Here is an 18374-nt window from a genome sequence, read left to right as displayed (position 1 = left end):
TTTAGCCACATCCCTCTCGAGTTGTGGGCATCCGAACTGCACACAGGATTCCAGCAGTGGTCACACCAGTGCCATACAGAGGTAAACTAATCTCTCTGTTCTTACTTAAGGTTCCCGTTTATACATCCTAGGGTCGCATTAGCTCCGTTAGCCACAGCATTACAGTGGATACAGTTGAGTATCCACCATACCACAACTTCCAAATCCTTCGCAAGTCACGGCTTTTGGGATCGAGTTCCCCAGCCTGTAAGTATGGCTCACAGTCTTGGTTCCCATGTGTAAATTTACATTTAGCCTCATTCAAACACACAGTTGGCTTGTGCCCAGTTTACCAAGTGATCGAGATCACTCTGAATCAGTGATTTGTCCTCTTTATTTACCACTCCCCCCCGTGACTCTGAGGTTTCACCCAGACCAGTAAGGGGCTGTGTCTCTGCCTCCCTGTAACCCTGAGTGCATCTGTGCTGTGAAGGTTTGACTCAGAGCCCTGGCACCAGCAGCATGTCAACAGCACAGTGGCCTCTTCTTGGCTTCTACCAGCTGTTCGTTCCTTGCAGGGTGACACCAACAGCCCTTCATGTTCTGAGTTGCCCCCAAATGGTCTCCATTGCAGTGTCCGGTCCCTCTCGCTGGACCCCCCCAGAAGTTAAGTTTGCTGCCTCCAAAGAGACAAAGTGCACTTCAGCATGGTGGTTCAGCTGAAGAGCCACACTTCACTTCAATGGCCGGCACTGGCCTGGCTTTGTAATAACACAAGGACAAAGTTATTAACGAAGAAGATAGGTTTAAGAGAGAAGAATAAAAGACACAGGTTGGTTACAAGTAAAACATGCTTTCTAATGACTAAAACAATGTTAGCAATTTACAATCTTTGTTTAAGTAGGTTTCTCACCATTGTGCATTCCCAGACACTGTAAGCCCCTTGACTGAAGGAGCCCCCTGTGATGAAGTGGGAATGTTTTTGATGCGTTATTTGAATAGTCTGGAGCTGGCGGGGAAATGGAGAGGGGTGCCCAATGGGGCTTGGGCTTCCCAACGGGGCTGTGGCCTCCCTGGGGCCCCCAGATGGACCTAACTAAGGGGGTCCTGTTGTCTGTACCGGCAAGACCTGTTCTTGGACTGTGTTCCTGTCGTCTAAATAAACCTTGTTTTACTGGCTGGCTGAGAGTCATGGTGAATTGCAGGGAGCCAGGGCCTTGACTCCCCCACACCCCCTTTCTCAGATTGAGAGCTCCAGCCTCTTGTGTCCCCACTGTGATGGATGCCAAAATGGCTTTTTTTTCCTGCTTCTATTTTCCAAAATCTATTATCTCTGTTTCAGGAGCCAGGAAGGCTTTTGGGGGGGGGTGCAGGCTCCCCACCATTCATGACTGTTAATCTCTTCCCACCCTCTCCTTTATCTTGATGGCTTTGTTTATCTTTTAGGAAGATGTACTTTTTGTTGTCCTCTGAGGTTTTACTTGGCTCAATTCACATTGGAGATGCAGGAAAATAGGTGAAACAACATTCCTTAGTCTAGGACAGGCCCATGGTCCATCTAGCCCAGTAGCCTGCGTCTGACAGTGACCAGTGCCAGATGCAAGGAGAAGAGGGCAATTTTGAGTGAGCCATCCCCTGCTCTCCAGTCCCAACACCTGGCAGTTTAGGGGGCTGTGTCCCTGCCCATTTTGGCTAATGGCCATGGATAGACAGCTCCTTCATGAACTTCTCAAGTTCTTATACTTGTGGCCTTCACAACATCCCTTGGCAAGGAGTTCCACAGGTTGACTGTGCATTGTGTGAAGAAATACTTCCTTTTGTTTGTTTTAAATCTGCTGCCTATTAATTTCATTGGGTGATCCTGGTTCTTGTATTATGTAAAGGGGTAAATAAAACTTCCATATTCACTCTCTCTACACCAGTCATGATTTTATAAACCTCTGTCATAGTCCCTCCCCCTCATTAGTCCTCTTTTCTAACATGAACATTCCTAGACTTTTTAATCTTTCCTCATATGGAAGTTGTTCCTTACCCCGAGTCGTTCTTGTTGCCCTGCTCTGTCCCTTTGCCAATTAATATATCTTGAGAGGGGGCAACCAGAACTGCATGCATTGCTTAAGGTGTGGGAGTCCCATGGACTTGTATAGTGGCATGGTGATGTTTTGTTTGATCATCCATTCCTTTCCTAATGATTTCTAACATTCTTAGCTCTTTTGTTCGCTTCTGCACATTGACAAGATGTTTTCAGAGAACTATCCACAATAACTCCAAGTGGTAATAGGTAACTTAAACCTCATCATTTTATATGCATAGTTGGGGCTAATTTTTCCAATGTGCATTACTCTGCATTTTCAACATTGAATTTAATCTGCATTTTGTTCTCCAGGCACCCAGTTTAGTAAGATCCCTTTGTAACTTTTCACAGTCTGCTTTGGACTTAACCATCGTGAGTAGTTCAGTGTCATCTGCAAATGTTTCCCCCTCACTGTTCACCCAGTTTTCCAGATGACTTATAAATATGCTGACAAGCCCTGGTCCCAGTGTAGATTCTGGGGGACCCCATGATTTACCTTTTTCAATTGTGAAAACTAACCATTTATTCCTACCCTGTTTCCTTTCTTTTAACCAGTTACTGATCCAGGAGAGAACCCTCCCTCTTGTCCCATCACAGCTCACTCTGCTTAAGAACCTTTGGTGAGGGACCTTGTCAAAGGTTTTCTGAAAGTCCAGTATTACTTTTATCAGCCAGATATTTTTTGATGAGATTACTAGTTAGTTTGATAGCATCTGTTTGCCATAAACCCATCATGATTTGCATTAATTACCTTCCTTTAATTCTTGATTAATCAAGTCTTGTATCCGGTACCAGCTCCATTATCTTCCCTGGGATCAGTGTCGGGCTGACAGGCCTATAATGACCCAGGTCATTCTGTTTGCCTTTTTTAAAAATTAGCACAATATTAGCTTGTTTCCAATCTTCTGGAACTTCCCCAGTTCTTCAGGACTTACTGAGAACCAACATTAGTGGCCTGGGAAGCTCCTCGGCCAGCTCTTTAAAAATCTTGGTTGCAAGTTATCTGAACCTGCTGATTTAAAAATGCCTAACTAGTGAACTGGAGTTATCACCATACGATGAGACTATATAATGTCTTTCCCTAAATACAGAACAGAAATATTGATTGAACTTTTCTGAGGAGTGATGATTCTGCCATTTCCAGCTAGTAATGGACCCAATACCATTATCATGATTGCTTTTGTTCCTAATATATTTTTAAAACTCCTCCTTAAGTCTGCTGGCTATAGATTTCTCCTTGTGTCCATTTGCTTCCCTTTTATGTTTTCTACAGTTTCCAACTTGTGACTTGTCCCTATCCACTCCCCCCTTTCTTTCATTGTTACACATTTATTTTTGTATAGCTGCCTTCCTTTCCCCTCTAAACAAAGTCCATTTTTAATCAGTACATCTTTCTTCCTTGCTTCCATCTTTCTGGGAGTCTAGTAAGGTGTTCTTAAATGTTTCCCAATTATCATTTACACTTTTCTGTTTAAATCATCCCTTCCAGCTTATTTAGCCCAATTGTTTTTGGCTTTGTGAAATTGGCCTTATTAAAGTAGCACGTGTATCTATATTTCTGGTCTAGACTTTATTCAGACTGCACCTAAGCCATAATCACTTGTACTAAGCTAGCGTTAATTTTTAGATCTGCGGTCAGTTTCTGTTAGACCTCATCTTAACAGATAAAGAATTCCCTGCACTGGCTGCAACACCTTCTGAGTTAGGAAATTTCCTAGTATGGGAGGAACAACGTGGGATTAGGTGCCCTCATTCTCCTGGGGAGCAGCTGTCTGCATGGGGGAGAAAATGCACCGCCAAGAGCACAGGGCCTAGGTCAGGCACCCACTGCTTCAGCCAAGAGCAGGCAGGGCTCATGCCCTGTACAAACTGTGCTCTACCCTACAGCAGCCTGGCTCGTGCACCATGCAGGAATGTGAAGAGCAATAAAGAAACCAAGTGTAATGGCTTCTGTAGAAGCAATGGAGTAGGGGTTGCAATAAAGAGGGCAGAGACCCACACAGGCTGCCCAGGTACACAATGCAGGCATTTCACACACAGCATCTCTGCCCTAGGAATCTGCCTTGGGGCAGGAGGACGGTCATTCTAATGCACACAGAACCCATTTATTTTGAACAAGGGACAGCAACTTCAGCGCTAGAAGATGAGGCAGCTATAAGCCTCCCACTCCTCCCTGTGGCAATCGTGGATTTGAAACCTCCCGCTGCTGCTGACCCTTCTGTTCCATGCCACAAGGCCCCCATTCAGTGCATCTGGTGATTCATTTCAAACGTGGCAGGAATAAGGGACATGGTGTGAGGAAACTGCAGTAGGCACAGCGACCCAATGGACCAAAGCCAAACGTACCTGTGAACAAATTAATAACCCACAGGGGAGGAAACGACCTCCAGCATAAGGATCACAGTCTAAGTGAAAGCCGCCTGACTACAATCCTCCGAGCTCCCCTTCCATGGTCCGCACCATCACGTACAGTTCAGCCAAGCCCACCACTGAGGCCACGATCACAGCCGACAGCACACGCTGGGGGGACAAGAAGAAATAAGGGAGGTTTAAATGACGCTGCTGGAGCGTTCCAATCAGCCTCCTGTTCTCAGTGGAGATGGCATTCCTGCCAGTTCCTTCCAATGTGCTCTGAACACCCCAAAAGAGGTTGAGGATGGAAAAAACAAACATGGAAACTGTGCTGTCCCAGCTCACACTCACCGCTGCCATTTCTGTGAAGATGTACTGGCTGCCCAGGTATGTGCAGGCAAATGCAGCCACCACTGTGACAATGAAGTTGAATATGGTGATGACCACGGCTTTCATGGACCTAACTGGGGATGGAAGGGAGGGAGGAGAGATGTCAGCAAACGCATTTGCAAATAAAAGCGGTTTGTCATGGGCATGCAACGTAAGGGCTTGGGGTAAGCTATAGTACCTCTACCTGAATCTGCCAGTCCCTTCCCCATTGTTCAGATAGAAAAATACTCAAGAATAAACACACTTTGTACCTTTTGAAAAAACGTGCCTCTTTTGAAGAAGCAATTTTGATTTAAAACACTAACAAATTCACCTCTGCCTGCATTGCTGGGCCCGCAAACTGCAGCAGGGGGACAGCATGAGCCAGAGAGAAGCAAGCGGGAAACAAAGTTTCACTGGTCAGGCTATCTAGGTCAGAGCTGGCAGATCTCTCTTCTTTAGGCACCATGGTCTCCCCTTCTGATCCAAACTCCCAACCCTGAGGCTTTTCAAAGTCCTTCAAACTCTGACACACATATAATCATCCCCTGTAGTTATTTAATGTATAAATACGGACCGTCCCTTATTTCAAATTAAACCCATCTAGTGAAACACAGCCTGCTAGTCAGAGAGAGGTGGGACTGCTGTCTTTGAGGATGAGTAGATGGCAATTGATTTAATTCTCACAATTGGCTTTCTGCCTGCTGGGCATATACTGCCTGTTTCCTCCTGTGTTGAAAGAACTCACCTTGCTTTCCCAAGTCAGCCAGAGTCCCGTACCGGTTCAGTTCCTGAGAGGAGAAGAACACGGTTATAAAAACCTTATTCCACCCCAGGTGTCAATTCCATAGTGGAGACTATTCCAGTAGAGCCTCCTGCACTGCTGCCCCATTGAGACTAGAACTATATTTGATCAACAGGCTTGTGGGTACCACCCTGATGGCTCAGGTTCCCTTGTTTACAATACAGATTTGGCAGCCCTGTTTGAGGTGGAAGACTTCCAGCACGTCTCTATTTCTCCCTTCAAAGGCCTCGTGCTGCACCAATCCTCACTCCCAGTGACGGACTCTGGAGCTCAACAGTGATACTCTTGGATAGGCCAGTCGGGGTCATGGGAAAGCAATATGAGATGCTCTCCGCACAGAACTGAGTTGCTTTTGCCTCTGAGCTTCCAAACCAAAGAGGCCAGGACCCCAAATTCATCTCTGGGTATTGCCACCAAAGAGCTGTGCTGAGTCACTTATGACTTTAACAGTTATGGTGGTTCCATAGGGTACGGTAATCTTTTATAATAGGTGGAGAATAGACTGTCCAGATTTATTCTGATCTTGTATCTTTCCTGCCCTTCTTCAGACCTGGCAGTTGATGTTTCTTGTTATCCGCTTGTATTCCTCATTGGCTAGCTTAGCCTTTATCTTCTCCAGACGGGCCACCAGCTCAGGGTTCTAAAGACAATTAATAAATAAGAGAAACTGCAATGAGAGCTGAGGTGCCATTCATTTATTCTGTACATGAAAAACATCTAGTTTTAGTTTCCCTAGCTAAGAGATGGAAACAGTGTTCTAACAATAGCTGTAACTAGCATTTATCCCATGCCTGTTACATACCCTTGGAGGTTTCTCCACTTCAGGGAGATAAATCTCGCTGCCTTCCAGTAGCTCATGGAGATACACAGAAGAACCTACAAAACAAAGAGTTCCTCTAAATCTTTTCCGTTCAGAAATGTAGGCAAAGCAGTGACATGTAACATCCAGGTCATTCTCTGGATCTCTAGCTGGTCACATCAAGAATGCAACAGGGAAATGTCTGAGAGAGAGAGAGAGAGAGTGTGTGTGAGAGAGAGAGAGAGAGAAACAGTTTAAAAACAACTCTTTAACAAAATTGTTTTCATTAAGTTAAATAGGTTGTCAAGAACAATATAAAAATCCTGATCATTCCACGTAACAGCATCCGCTTAGTGCAAGAATACTAGAGTGAAACTAGCCAGGCTAGGTTCACAGTTCCAGGATAAATGAAAGACAAGTAGCATTATAATTAGATTTCAAATTAGATTTGAGATCAGTTTGAGCAATGATGATGATAACAAAGTAAGCAAGGAAATATTGTAAAGTGAGGTGTTTTATTTTGACTGTTTAACTTGAATTTTTACACTTCACAGTAGTTTTCATTCAGCCAATTCTGAGAGAGCACTTCTTGTGGATAAAATTAACTGTTGCTTTAAAGTACAAGCTTTGTAGAGTCTGTCATCCGAGATAGATCCCCAAACAGTTTAGAGGAGTTAGAGATAAATACTATGCACTTGTCTAACACTTACCAGCTGAAGATTTCAGTGCGCTTTAAAAATAACTTAGGCCACCAAATACCCTGTGAAGTCAGTATTATCCTCATTTTACAGATGAGGAAACTAAGGGTTCGACGTTAAGTGATTTTCCCAAAGTGGCAGAGCCATGAAAAAAAGCCCAATTTGTGCCTTAAATTCTAAATCCTGCGTCTTAATTATACAGCCATCCTTCCTGCAACAGGGAAGAAAACATGTCAGTGGTATAAACATAATGAAGAGGCTGAGATACAAAAAGGGGGCTCTGGACGCAGGAGTTGGAGAGAAGTCAGCACCAGTGCTGGCCACATTGTCTGAAGGGGCAGAGGTCGATGGTTCTAGACGAGAGGGGGGAGTCCCTTAGGACAGGTGACTCAAAATCCATGGAGGTTTTTATAGACAAGAATGGAAGGCTCCAGTTCCCAGTTGCCTGAGGGAACAGGGTGCAGTCTGAAGATAGTACAATGTGGCCATGCTTCTCTGTACATGCAAGAAAGAGAGCAGCAGCATTTTGCTGGAGAGATGGGACTTGGGGAGACCACAGAGAAGCAAGGAATAACAGAGATAACGGGAACCAGGAGAAGGATTTCAGCTGAGGCAGATCAAGGCTGTGGCACTCGCAGGAGATGGAAGTCAGTTTTAGGGTCCCATTACTGGGGGGGGGGGCGCGCGGAGTAGGTATTTTGGGGACCCTGGGTGTTATTTAAAAAACACACAGCCTTCCAGGATTCCAGCAGCTTTTTAACCCCCTAGAACATCTTGGATTTTAATTGTTTGCAAAAGCGAACTTCGGCTGCGCTACCAGTATGTTGTGTGGCTTGATCATTGATGTGAAGGGTGAAGCTGCTGGCCGGCTGCTGCTCCGCCGCTTGGCGGTGGGTAACTTCATGTGCAGCTTCTGGTTTTGCTGACAGTAACGGGGGCCCCCGGGAGATCTCGGGGGAAGTAAGCGTCCCCCTCGTGCCCCCCGCTGCAGGGGCCGGAAATGAGCCCGGCGGACGCTCGGCCTCGGGCCACGGCTCCGGCCGGCGCCTCTCTCACCTGCGCGGCGCAGGGCGCCCTGCAGCTTCCGGAGCAGGCTGAAGGGGACGAGGGGGCCGCGCCCGGCGGCCTGGGCCCCCAGAGCGGCCTCCAGCTCCGCACGCAGCTCGCGGGGAAGCCGCCCGAGCTCCCCGCTGGCGGAGGCCGCCGCCCGCACCAGCCGCTCCCCCGCCATTATGGAGGACGCCATCTTGGACAGGACGGGGAGGTCACATGATCACAGGCCCGTTACCAAGGCCTCTGCGATCAACCGTCCGGGCAGTAGCCCCGCCCCCGCGCCGCGCGCAAAGGGCGCTGGGAAGGCGGGGGTGGCGGCCGCGCGGTGCATTGTGGCCCGCTGGTGGTGTCAGAGCTAGGCCCTGCCGTTGTCCCCGGCTCGGCCGGCATGTCGGGCTGCGCGGCGCGGCGCTACCTGGCGGCGGCTCTGAGCAGCTGCCGGGCCCGGGCCCTGCCCCTCAGGGAGGCCCCGAGCCGCGGCCTCCGGGCGCTGTGTGCGGGGGGCCCCGGGGCCTGGCAGCTGCCCGCGCGCCGCCACCTCTCGTCCCGGTGAGGCGGGGTCAGCGGGCGGGGGGCGCGGGGGCCCGAGCCCGCCCGGCCTGAGCTCGCCTGGCCCGAGCCCGAGCCCGCCCGGCCTGAGCTCGCTGTGCGCTCTCTCCCGCAGGAACCGGGCTGAGGGCAAAGTGCTGGAGACGGTGGGAGTGTTCGAGGCGCCGAAGCCGCAGGGCAAGTACGAGACGGGCCAGGTAGGTGCCCCGGGGCGGCCGGTGAAACGGCCTCTCCCGGGCAGCGTCCCTTCCGGCGGCAGGAAGCTGCTGGCGCTGTGCTGAGCCTCCCCGGTCTGTGCCCTGTCCGCCCGGCTCGGACCTCGCCGGCCTCTGCACGTCCCGTGGCCAGGTCGCTCTCATCCTGTCAGCAGACCCAGAAACTGGAGCATGGCTTAGATTCTTCCTTCTCCCCTGCCCCACCAGCCCCGGTTCTGCCCAGCCCTTGCCATTTCTCCCTGCATGATAAAAATAAAGTGCTGCTGCTTTACAAGAGTGAGGTTGTTACCTTTTTTTAAATTATTTTTCTATGCGTTTTAATCTCTTGGATGTGATTTGCACAGGACAGAAGTTTATGATTCCCCTTTTCAGCTGTTTCTTCACAGTGTATTTGGCTACCGAGGAATAGTCCTGTTTCCCTGGCAAGCCAGGTTGTATGATCGGGATGTTGCTTCTCCTGTTCCAGAAAAGTAAGGATTTATATTTGTGCATTTGCTCCTATGCTGTTTAAGCCTTTTACTCTTCTTCCTGGTCAGGGTCACTGAGGTTTAAGGAAAAAGTGAGGCAGAACCTCAGGTGACTTGTGCGTGGGCACCAAACTGGGAGAGATCGGCTCATAATAAGAGAAACTATTTTGGTAATAGTTTAGACCAAGTTAAAAGGTGGGAGGAAGGTTTTCAGGAATGGTGCTTTAGAAAACAAGTGGGAGGTGGAATTGCATGTTAATGAAATAAATTCCTGTGGATTTAGGTGTAGGTTGCTGTATAAGTCCCTAGTGATTTGAACTGGTCGGCTTTGGATCCAGTCTTGGCAAGCTAGGTTCAGGTCAGCCTTCTCAGAGATGGAGCCTCCTTGTCTTTCACCTTCCACTCCATTCAGCTGATGAACACCACAAGGGAGTCTTGTGGGACTTGGATAGGACTGAGGAACGAACACACTGAAAATAAGGGCAGAGTGAAAGTGCTAACCCAGATAGGAAGCCTGACTGACTAGCGAGACACTTCTCAGTCTCTGTAAATGGAGGCATCATGCCACTTACATGGATATCTTTTTGGCATCTCCCACACATACAGCAATACATCATGTGTGGTGTGAATCTCACATTGACTGAAATGGAGTGACTGGAGATCCTGCAGTGTGTTCAGAACCCCCTTGTCTTTTAAGAATGAACTTACTGCTGGTAGTAACTGTTTGTACTTTATCCACAATATCAGAGATGCAACCTGATGTATGACAAAACGTATTCCCGCTCTAGGTATCACTTGCTGCTGGCGGGTGTAATCACATCTGTAGGGTGTAGGCTAGTGAAGGGACCTCTTGTGCTCAGAATTTGTCTTTCTGTTTAGGAGTGAGAGTGCAGCAGGGCATGGATCCAAAGAAGTCAAAGGCAAAACTCACACCTACTATCAGGTGCTAATAGATGCTCGGGATTGCCCACATATAGTAAGTGTCTGATAACCTTGTTCTTGACACCCAAAAATCCCCCTCTTCTGTTAATTCCTTAGATGCAGACAGCAGCTGTAATGAAAGGCTGGGAGGACGCTGTTAATGTTGTTCCTCTATGATGGGATGTTTGGAACAGGAGTGACTGACTGGTTCTGTTTTACCAGGTCATCATTCTGCTAAGAAAGATCATCAGAAATGTTTAAACATTACTCTTCTGAGTAGGTCAAATTTCTTCTGCCTAGGTTAAAAGCAACAGAGTCCTGTGGCACCTTATAGACTAACAGACGTATTGGAGCATGAGCTTTTGTGGGTGCGTCTGACGAAGTGGGTATTCACCCACGAAAGCTTATGCTCCAATACATCTGTTAGTCTATTAGGTGCCACAGAACTATTAGTCTGGATCTGTAAAAAGCAACAAACACGGCTGCCCCTCTGATGCTTGACAGATTAGGTAAAAGCAATAGGAACAACAAAATCTTCTTTTTAGTTGGTGTTTGAATTGTGATTTTTCTCTAGGAGATTAAAACAAGAGAAATGTTTGTTCTGAGCTGAACTGGTTAAATGAAATAAATGTACAACCTTGAGAGAATAAGAATAAAACTGCTGTTGGCCCACAGTATTTCCATGCGAAGCGCTAAATCCCCCTTATTTTCAGTCTCAGAGGTCACAGACGGAAGCAGTGACGTTCCTGGCGAATCATGATGACAGTCGAGCTCTCTATGCCATACCAGGTGAATAAATAGCTGCTCGTACTCTTTCTGGAGATGCAGATTCTCATGAGATTGGGCTAGGAGGAGCGTGAGCGGTATCATCGCTAGTATCGGCTAGTAACAGCAGTACACAGAACTACTCCTGGTGATCTGCCCCCCCATGCCTTGGCCTAGCTGCAGTTTGTAGGCCTCTTGGAGACCAGTTGAGTGACTGACATGCACAGCACTGTGAAGAGGTGTGTTCAGCTGGAGTCAGTGGCTAGGCAAGTGAGGGAGTCTTGACTATTGCTCAGATACTTTGAGCTGTTGACCCCAAACCCCACTCTCTCTACTTAGCAGTAGGTCTACTCAGATCCTACACCCTGCATTCCTTTCACCTCCTTTATTTCTAGGGCTGCTGGATGTGTTTCTCCTGTTGTGTTCCCTATCTGAAGTCCTTGTGTGGTAGTCTGATCACTTCTGCAGCCACTAGTGGCTCAAGAAGAGAATTGGCTTTATGTGCGGAGAAGTATGTATCCATTTTGAAGAAGATGGTAAAGCGAGATGTGAAGAATTATTGCCAGGGAGTGTCCTGTAGGTTGAGGACAGTTTTGCTAGTTTAGATTTCCTCTGCCAGGCCCTTTCTTTCCTGCTCATTAGTGTAATGTCTTGCCCTGCTAAGATGCCTCCTGTGAATCTCCCTTTGCTGATGGCAGTTAATGGCTGATGTGGGCGTCTTCTCTAGGTCTAGACTATGTAAGCCATGAAGACATCCTTCCCTACAGCTCCACCGACCAGGTGCCAATCCAGCACGAGCTCTTTGAGAGGTTTCTTATGTACGACCAGACGAAAGGTAACTGCATGCCCCTCGAGCCTTGCCCTAGAGAGAGCCTCTACCGAGCTGTGTGCTCCTATAAGGCACCTTCATAAGGAAAGATAGGCATCTGCAACTCGTTGTCTTAGATGCAGTGCATTACTCATGCTGGGGTGAGTGAGAGGCTTTGCTCTAGCAGAGGCATCCTGAGACAGACCTCTGTAACCATGTAAAAGCTGCTGCTCTGTCTGAGAGGCGGGAGTTCAGTAGCTTATCTATAGCCACTTGCATAAACTGTCATCTTTCCACTCCCTGCAGTTCCGCCTTTTGTAGCAAGGGACACGCTGTGTGCGTGGCAGGAGAAGAATCATCCCTGGTTAGAGCTGTCTGACGTGCACCGAGAAACCACCGAGAATATCCGAGTCACCGTCATCCCCTTCTACATGGGCATGAGGGTAGGTCTGGGTCTTACCTAGCGTGGCCACCATTGTTACTCTCCCCACCCCATCCCCGTCCTTTCTGTGGGCCAGTGCAGATAGTGCCGAGTCCTGCTGCAGCATCTCGCTTTCGTCCTGTGACCTGGCTTCTTGTTCTACTTGCATCCTCACGTATCATTATCCTCAGTGGTTGTGAACATGGAAACATGGGACGGAATCTCAGCCCCTGCTAGTTGTTAGCTGAGTTCTGTGGAAGGCCTTGGGCTGCTCTGTGGGAGAGGTGCTACTAAAGGGCAGGTGAGAATTTTCACAATGCGTGGATCATTAACACTCCCTGCTGGTAGTGTTGGATGTAAAATGGCACCAGCACAATCTGGACTGCAGGGAGTTACACTTACAGTCCCCCACCACCCCCCGGGGTTTGGCACTCACTGCTTTGCCTTCTCCTTGGGGCTGAGAGGAGTTCCTTGATGAAAGCCTTCTGGATTCAGCTGACATCCTGTGCTTCCCACCTCGTGGTTCAGCCTGTGTACTAGCCAGCTGTCTCCTGGGGTGGAGAGCTGGGGATTTACACATCCAGGTCAGTTTCAAAATAAACAGTGCCTCTAGGACCAGTAGGATTGTAAGGCAGCCTTGGACCACAACACGGGCAGGCCCTGATGGAAGCTAAGCTGCTGGAGAGCCGAACTGGTATGTATCCCGTCTGCTGAGCAACAGCACGTGGAGTTGGGCTCCTGGAACAGCACTGGAGGTATAATTAACAAGGGTACCCACGACTGGTCAGTTCTCCAGTCACTGGCGGATCCCTGGAGCTCTTCTGTCACAGTTACATGCTGCTCAGGGCAGTGCTACCCTGGGAATGAGAGACTAACTCATGGGTGAATTTGGAGAGTGTCTCAGTCTGTGCTGCCCTGTCAGTGTGCTGCGTGCTTGTGCTGATCACTGAAGGGGCATTGGCGCTGAGCTGAAGGGCAGCTATTAAACTAGTTTCTTTCTCTTGACAGGAAGCCCAGAATTCCCATGTTTATTGGGTAAGTGCCTTGTGCTCCTGTAAAACAGCCTGAGGAGGAGGAGGGCCTTTCTTTGCTCTGAGGTGCTGGAAGCCCCACCATGGCTATGGACAGATTTATCACGATGGGCTCTGAGGGAGGGTGGCATCAGCAAGTAGACCTGATACCTGGCCTATTGGCGGCTGGCTCCAGCTCCTGACGACTGTGTCTCTTGCCTCTCTAGTGGCGTTACTGTATCCGTTTGGAGAACCTTGACAATGAGGTGGTACAACTGCGAGAACGGCATTGGAGGATATTTAGTTTGTCTGGCACCCTGGAAACTGTCCGGGGCCGAGGAGTTGTGGGAAGGGTAAGTATTGCCTGGTATCTGTCCTCAGACATAGCCTCCATTTGGGGCACTCACCCTGGGTTGATTTATCATTATGCGGCTTAATGGGCACTTCCAGTGACTGCAGTAAGTGTGTGCTGTGAAAGTCATGTGCACAGTTCCTTGCAGATTCTGTAACTCCTGAGGGGATTCTGCACCAAAGAATTCTGTGCACAATATTTTAAACTTCTGCAAATTTTATTTGTCAATAAATAAATGTGGCTCCAGCATGGCAGTGGGAAGCACCCTGAAGCCTCCACTGCTAGTTCCAGCATCTATGCCTTACTCCCACAATCCCCTTCCGCCGCCCTATTCCACTCCTCCCTTCCTTCCTCTCTACCTCTTCTCCTTACCCTCCATCCCATCCCTCATTTCCCCGCTGTGCCTTGCCCAGCCCTACCGTGGGTTGCACAGGACGGGAGCTCCACTGGCACTAGGACCCAGGAGGCTGCAGAGTCAGCAGAGCTGCAGCCCCCTTCAGCTAGGCAGCTCTGCGCTTGCAGAAATGGTGGGGACAGGGGCACGTAACCCCATGTGCTCATCTGTTTGGGGGCAGTTCCCCCCCACACTGCACCAATGGTCGTTCCCCCTCTCCCGCACGCCCTCCTTTTGGTTCCCTACTGTTTTCTGCCTGCCCGGGGGTGAGACTTTATGCAGGCATGCAGTCCTGCAGAATTACCCCAGGAAGGAGCCCAGCAGAAAGTGCAAGTCTCATCAGCAGAGGGTTGTTCTAGTTCACTCAGTCCCCCAATCATCTGACTATGGGGGGAACTGAAATACAGTGTCATGCTGGTGCTACTTATTGGGTGTGGCCTTTATTATGGGGGTGATGATGCAAGAGGAGGAACAATTGCTAAGCAGCATTTTGAAGCCTGAGGAGCTCTGCTGATTTTGTTGCAAAGCAAATCTGCCAATGGCTGGCCGTGGAGAAATCTAAGGGGAGCTGACTGATATAGCAGGGTCTCTTTGTGTCCTCAGGAGCCAGTCTTATCCAAAGAGCAGCCAGCATTTCAATACAGCAGCCATGTCTCCCTGCAGGCATCCAGTGGTCACATGTGGTAAGAAACATTCACTGTTGTGGTAGTGCAGAGTCCTCAGTTGGAGATTAGGACCCCTGAGACAGTCTGTGTCCCAGAGAGCTCACAGTCTGGGGTTCTGACAGGACTCATCTGCTGGTGGGTGTGGACGAGGCAACTAAAGGTGGCAGCGTGTTTGCATAAACCAGGCTGCAGTGATAGTTCCAGGAACCCCTGCTGTCCACAAGCCCTGGCAGAGCCTCCAAGCTGGTTCCTCCTTTTCCTCCAGTTTCTCCCTTGTGATGGAGCTGGGCCCTTTCCAAATTATCTGCTTATATGCTCAGCTCCCCAGCATGTTCCCTCTTGCGTCCCAGAGGCAAAGTTGTATTGGCTCTTGTGCCCTGGGGCCTTCCTTTAGCAGAACCCATTGGAGGAAATGCTAGTGAAGTGCAGTCGCTTTCTCCCAGAGTGAGTCTGAAATTCAGTGTCCAAAGGCCTGATGCTTGGGATTGTTCCTGGCTTACGCAGTCCCATGTACTTCAGCAGCATTGAAAACTAACCACTCGTTCATTAAATCCCTAACTGTGCACATTGTGATGTGGATGCTCAGCCCCTATCAGGAGAGGTGTCACGTGACACCTCTCTCCCCCGCCTTTGCGTGTACCTTTCTCAGAAGCTGGGGGCTGCTTTGCAGACACTTATATCTGAGCTGGAATTACTACAGCAGATCTGCCCCTTCAGGCTGAGCTCTTGCTAACTCAGGCTTTCGCTTTGCCTGGTTGGGTGTTCCTGACTAGCTGAATGAAAGGTCCCCTGGGAGTAGAATGCAGCTTGTTGTAGTGTTCTCCCTCCCCAAAGTCTGAAAGGAAAGCCAGGCGCCAGAGCTAGGAAGCCATTCCAGTAGTGGGGAGAAGAAGGGGCTGGAATCCCCAAATCACCAAGCCACATCGCTTCCTTTCTAGTAGATGGTCTTCTCAGGTGATGAAGAATCTGACTCCGAGCTATTATTTTATCTATCAAGACCCCTCCCTGTTAGCTCACATCCTGCATCACACAAGGCAGTTTGCTTTCCTGAGGCAGTGGGACACCTGCTGGGGAGTTGACTTGTCTTACCTGTGTATGGAAATGTGTGTTCAGTGCTTAATCTTCCCCTTTGAAATTGTGAAGCAGAAACTTCAGCTTCCAAACTGCATGTGATGGGCCTTTAAGGACTGATCCCAGGTTGCTGAGCCATTGGGGCTTCTGCTGGTAAACAAGAATGTGAATTTGACCTATTTGCAAACTAAACTTAGATGGCCTAACTTAGCCTGTCTCTGGCCTGGACTGAGGAGAGCATTGTCCGAGCTACCTAGGGGTGGCTTTAGGCGTCTTTTCCTCCCCATGGGGTGCCTTGTACTACAACGTGGCCTGCTCTGTGTTGGGTTAACCGCCCTGCCATAAGTGAGTCACATGGCCGGTGATGCTTTCCTGCCAGGGCCTGCCTTTGCAGGATCCTCCCACCAGCAGCGGCAGAGTGCAGAAGGGTTGATGCCTCCCCCAGGAGTTGCCATTCCATTGCTGTACTGTGCGGGGCGTGGTGATACAGTGGTCTCAGTTTAGTCTCTGACTTTGTTTTGTAGGGGTACTTTTCGGTTTGAGAGGCCTGATGGCTCCCACTTTGATGTCCGAATCCCACCCTTCTCATTGGAAAGCAACAAAGATGAGAAGACGCCTCCCTCTGGCCTTCACTGGTAGAGCAGTCTAAGCACAGTACCTCAGGAGAACAGTCGTGCAGTGCAGACCTCTGCTTCCCACCCTGCTGCAGCCAGGGAGATGGAACTTTTCAATATTTTAAACCATTTTGTTTTAACCATTGCTAAAGGGGAGTTTTTGAACGTTAACACTGGCTCTTTCAGGCTGCTTGTAAGCATCATAAGCTGTATTAGTGGATCCTTTCTTCCCCCTGGCACTGGCTGGTGCCCGAGCTTGGGGGGGTTAGAACTGTGCTGCTGTGAAGATGGGCCCACTCAGCAGGGCTGGGCCCTTTCCAAATGTGTTTGAATTCTCTGGGATGTGAGGTTTCTCTTTAATAAACTGGCCCCTGTAGTTGAAGCCTATCTTCCTTTGTGCGCCAAGGCGTTGGTCTCACGGCCAGCTTGCCCCAGGCTGTGCCAAGCTCCATCAGCCCAAACATCTGTGCCCGAGGTGTGAGCTGGCTGTGCCAGGTCAGCAAGGTGCTGCCAGCCCTGGAATGCAAACGCTTCACTGGGTTTAAGAAATGCTGCTGGAGAAGCCTGGTAGCCAGTGTGTGGAGTGTACCATTTGGCGCGGTGCTGCTTGCCAGACTGTGCCCTGAATTGCTGCCAAGCCCCTGCTCTAACCAAATGGGTGCAAAGAGTGAACAGCATTGAGTGTGGGCCCGCGCAGAGCACGTTGTGCTCTGAGAAGGCAGCAGCAGTCATTGTGGTCAGCACAGCCGAGTTAAAGGTCACTAGGAAGGCTCCCCTCCTCCTCTGCAGGCCACACACTCTACCTAGCTTTGAAAATGTGCAGCTCAGTGGCTGCTGCTGACAGCCCCTTCCCTGCAGAGTTGTGACACTGGCAGTTCCCTGGTTTCTGTCCTGCATTAGCAACTCCTGCTTGGACAGCAAAGTTCCTCCCTGGGAGTTAGTGGAAGGTAGAAACTGGTCTGTAGCCTGGCTGCCCCGAGGAGGTGGCTTACAGGCAGTGCAGAAAGCTCAAGGTCTGGTTCAGAGCTTTATTCCCCAGTGTGTGGGCTTGGAATGGAGTGTGCTATGACTCACCAGGCTGCACAGCTGAGCAAACCAGGGGCTGCTTCTAATTCAGGTTGAATGTAGGTAGGTGTGCTCTCTTTGCTGGTACTGGAGTATAGCAGTGGGTGTCCCTTTTGCACGTGAAGGTCCCACACCTCTCCAGAAGCCAGAGGTTGTCTTTCTGCATGTTAGGAGTGGAGTCTGAACAGCTCTGAGAACCTGGGGATGGACCTGCAGGAGTCTGGGGTACAGTGAAGGCTTCTGATGTGACACTGACCCCCAAGACACTTGTATTAAACCTGCAGCTGGTAACCTCGGTAGCTGGGCTCCTTCCCTGACCTACCATGAGTAATCAAAGTGAAAGCAGAGGGTGTGTATGCAGAATACTCAAAGATCAATGGCTAATTGCTTCCCTGGCTAGTCAGACGTTCTGGCTGATTAGTCTTGTCCTGTCTTCCTTTCTCCATCCAAATTGGGCTCTCCTTCTGCACTGCCAGGAAATGAGCTTCTGTTTGTGCAGAGGGAATAGTCAGTAACTTTGGATCTAAGCAAATAAAAAGCCATTTCTTCTCCCCACTGTTGACAACCCCCAGGAACAGCCTTGTTCTGTAGGATGTGGGGTAGGGGAACATTCATTGCACAATCTTATGCAAGGCCCCGGCAGGATGACGAGCTTGGCTCAGTACTGTGCCACCCCAAAGGAACGGAATTAAATGATTGGGAAGGGCTTGGTTGTCTTTGTGCAGCAGAGAGGCTTGCAGGAAAGGGGTGTAGAATGGCTGAAACCCTGCTCAGCCAGCTTGCACTTGCACAGCTCTGGTGCCCAGGCTGCAGTAGATGGTTTGAATCCGCCTGCTGTGGCTAGCTAATAACCATGGGCAGGAGCCAATATGTGGTTTCCAAAGGGCTGGAGTTCTTGTGTGAAGAGAAGGGGTTGTAGCTGCTTCCT

General features: G+C 49.4%; 3 protein-coding genes across 3 annotated transcripts in view; 2 read left to right on the top strand and 1 right to left on the bottom strand.

Moving 5' to 3' along the window:
* Positions 1-18374, top strand: part of LOC115636335 (protein ABHD15-like) — a 575307-nt gene continuing 556933 nt past the window's right edge. The window contains exon 1 of the mRNA XM_030536294.1: positions 1-81. The gene's annotated coding sequence lies outside the window, so the exon portion shown is untranslated. The remainder of the gene's footprint in view (positions 82-18374) is intronic.
* Positions 4137-8337, bottom strand: TMEM199 (transmembrane protein 199). The gene is made up of 6 exons (XM_030536300.1): positions 8133-8337; positions 6382-6455; positions 6130-6219; positions 5523-5565; positions 4757-4869; positions 4137-4573 (listed from the first exon to the last, which is right to left on the bottom strand). Exons 1-6 carry the CDS (start codon positions 8320-8322, stop codon positions 4478-4480), a joined length of 606 nt encoding a protein of 201 aa, XP_030392160.1. The 5' UTR covers positions 8323-8337; the 3' UTR covers positions 4137-4477.
* On the top strand, positions 8503-16763 carry POLDIP2 (DNA polymerase delta interacting protein 2). The gene is made up of 11 exons (XM_030536297.1): positions 8503-8678; positions 8794-8875; positions 9266-9363; positions 10240-10336; positions 10995-11070; positions 11774-11881; positions 12161-12297; positions 13284-13310; positions 13513-13638; positions 14635-14714; positions 16292-16763. Exons 1-11 carry the CDS (start codon positions 8518-8520, stop codon positions 16404-16406), a joined length of 1107 nt encoding a protein of 368 aa, XP_030392157.1. The 5' UTR covers positions 8503-8517; the 3' UTR covers positions 16407-16763.

This window comes from Gopherus evgoodei, chromosome 17 (genome assembly GCF_007399415.2).
Source record: "Gopherus evgoodei ecotype Sinaloan lineage chromosome 17, rGopEvg1_v1.p, whole genome shotgun sequence".
In the NCBI taxonomy this organism is placed as follows: domain Eukaryota; kingdom Metazoa; phylum Chordata; order Testudines; family Testudinidae; genus Gopherus; species Gopherus evgoodei.
The sequence above is the reverse complement of the archived record's forward strand: the minus strand, read 5'-3'. Positions and strand labels throughout refer to the sequence as shown.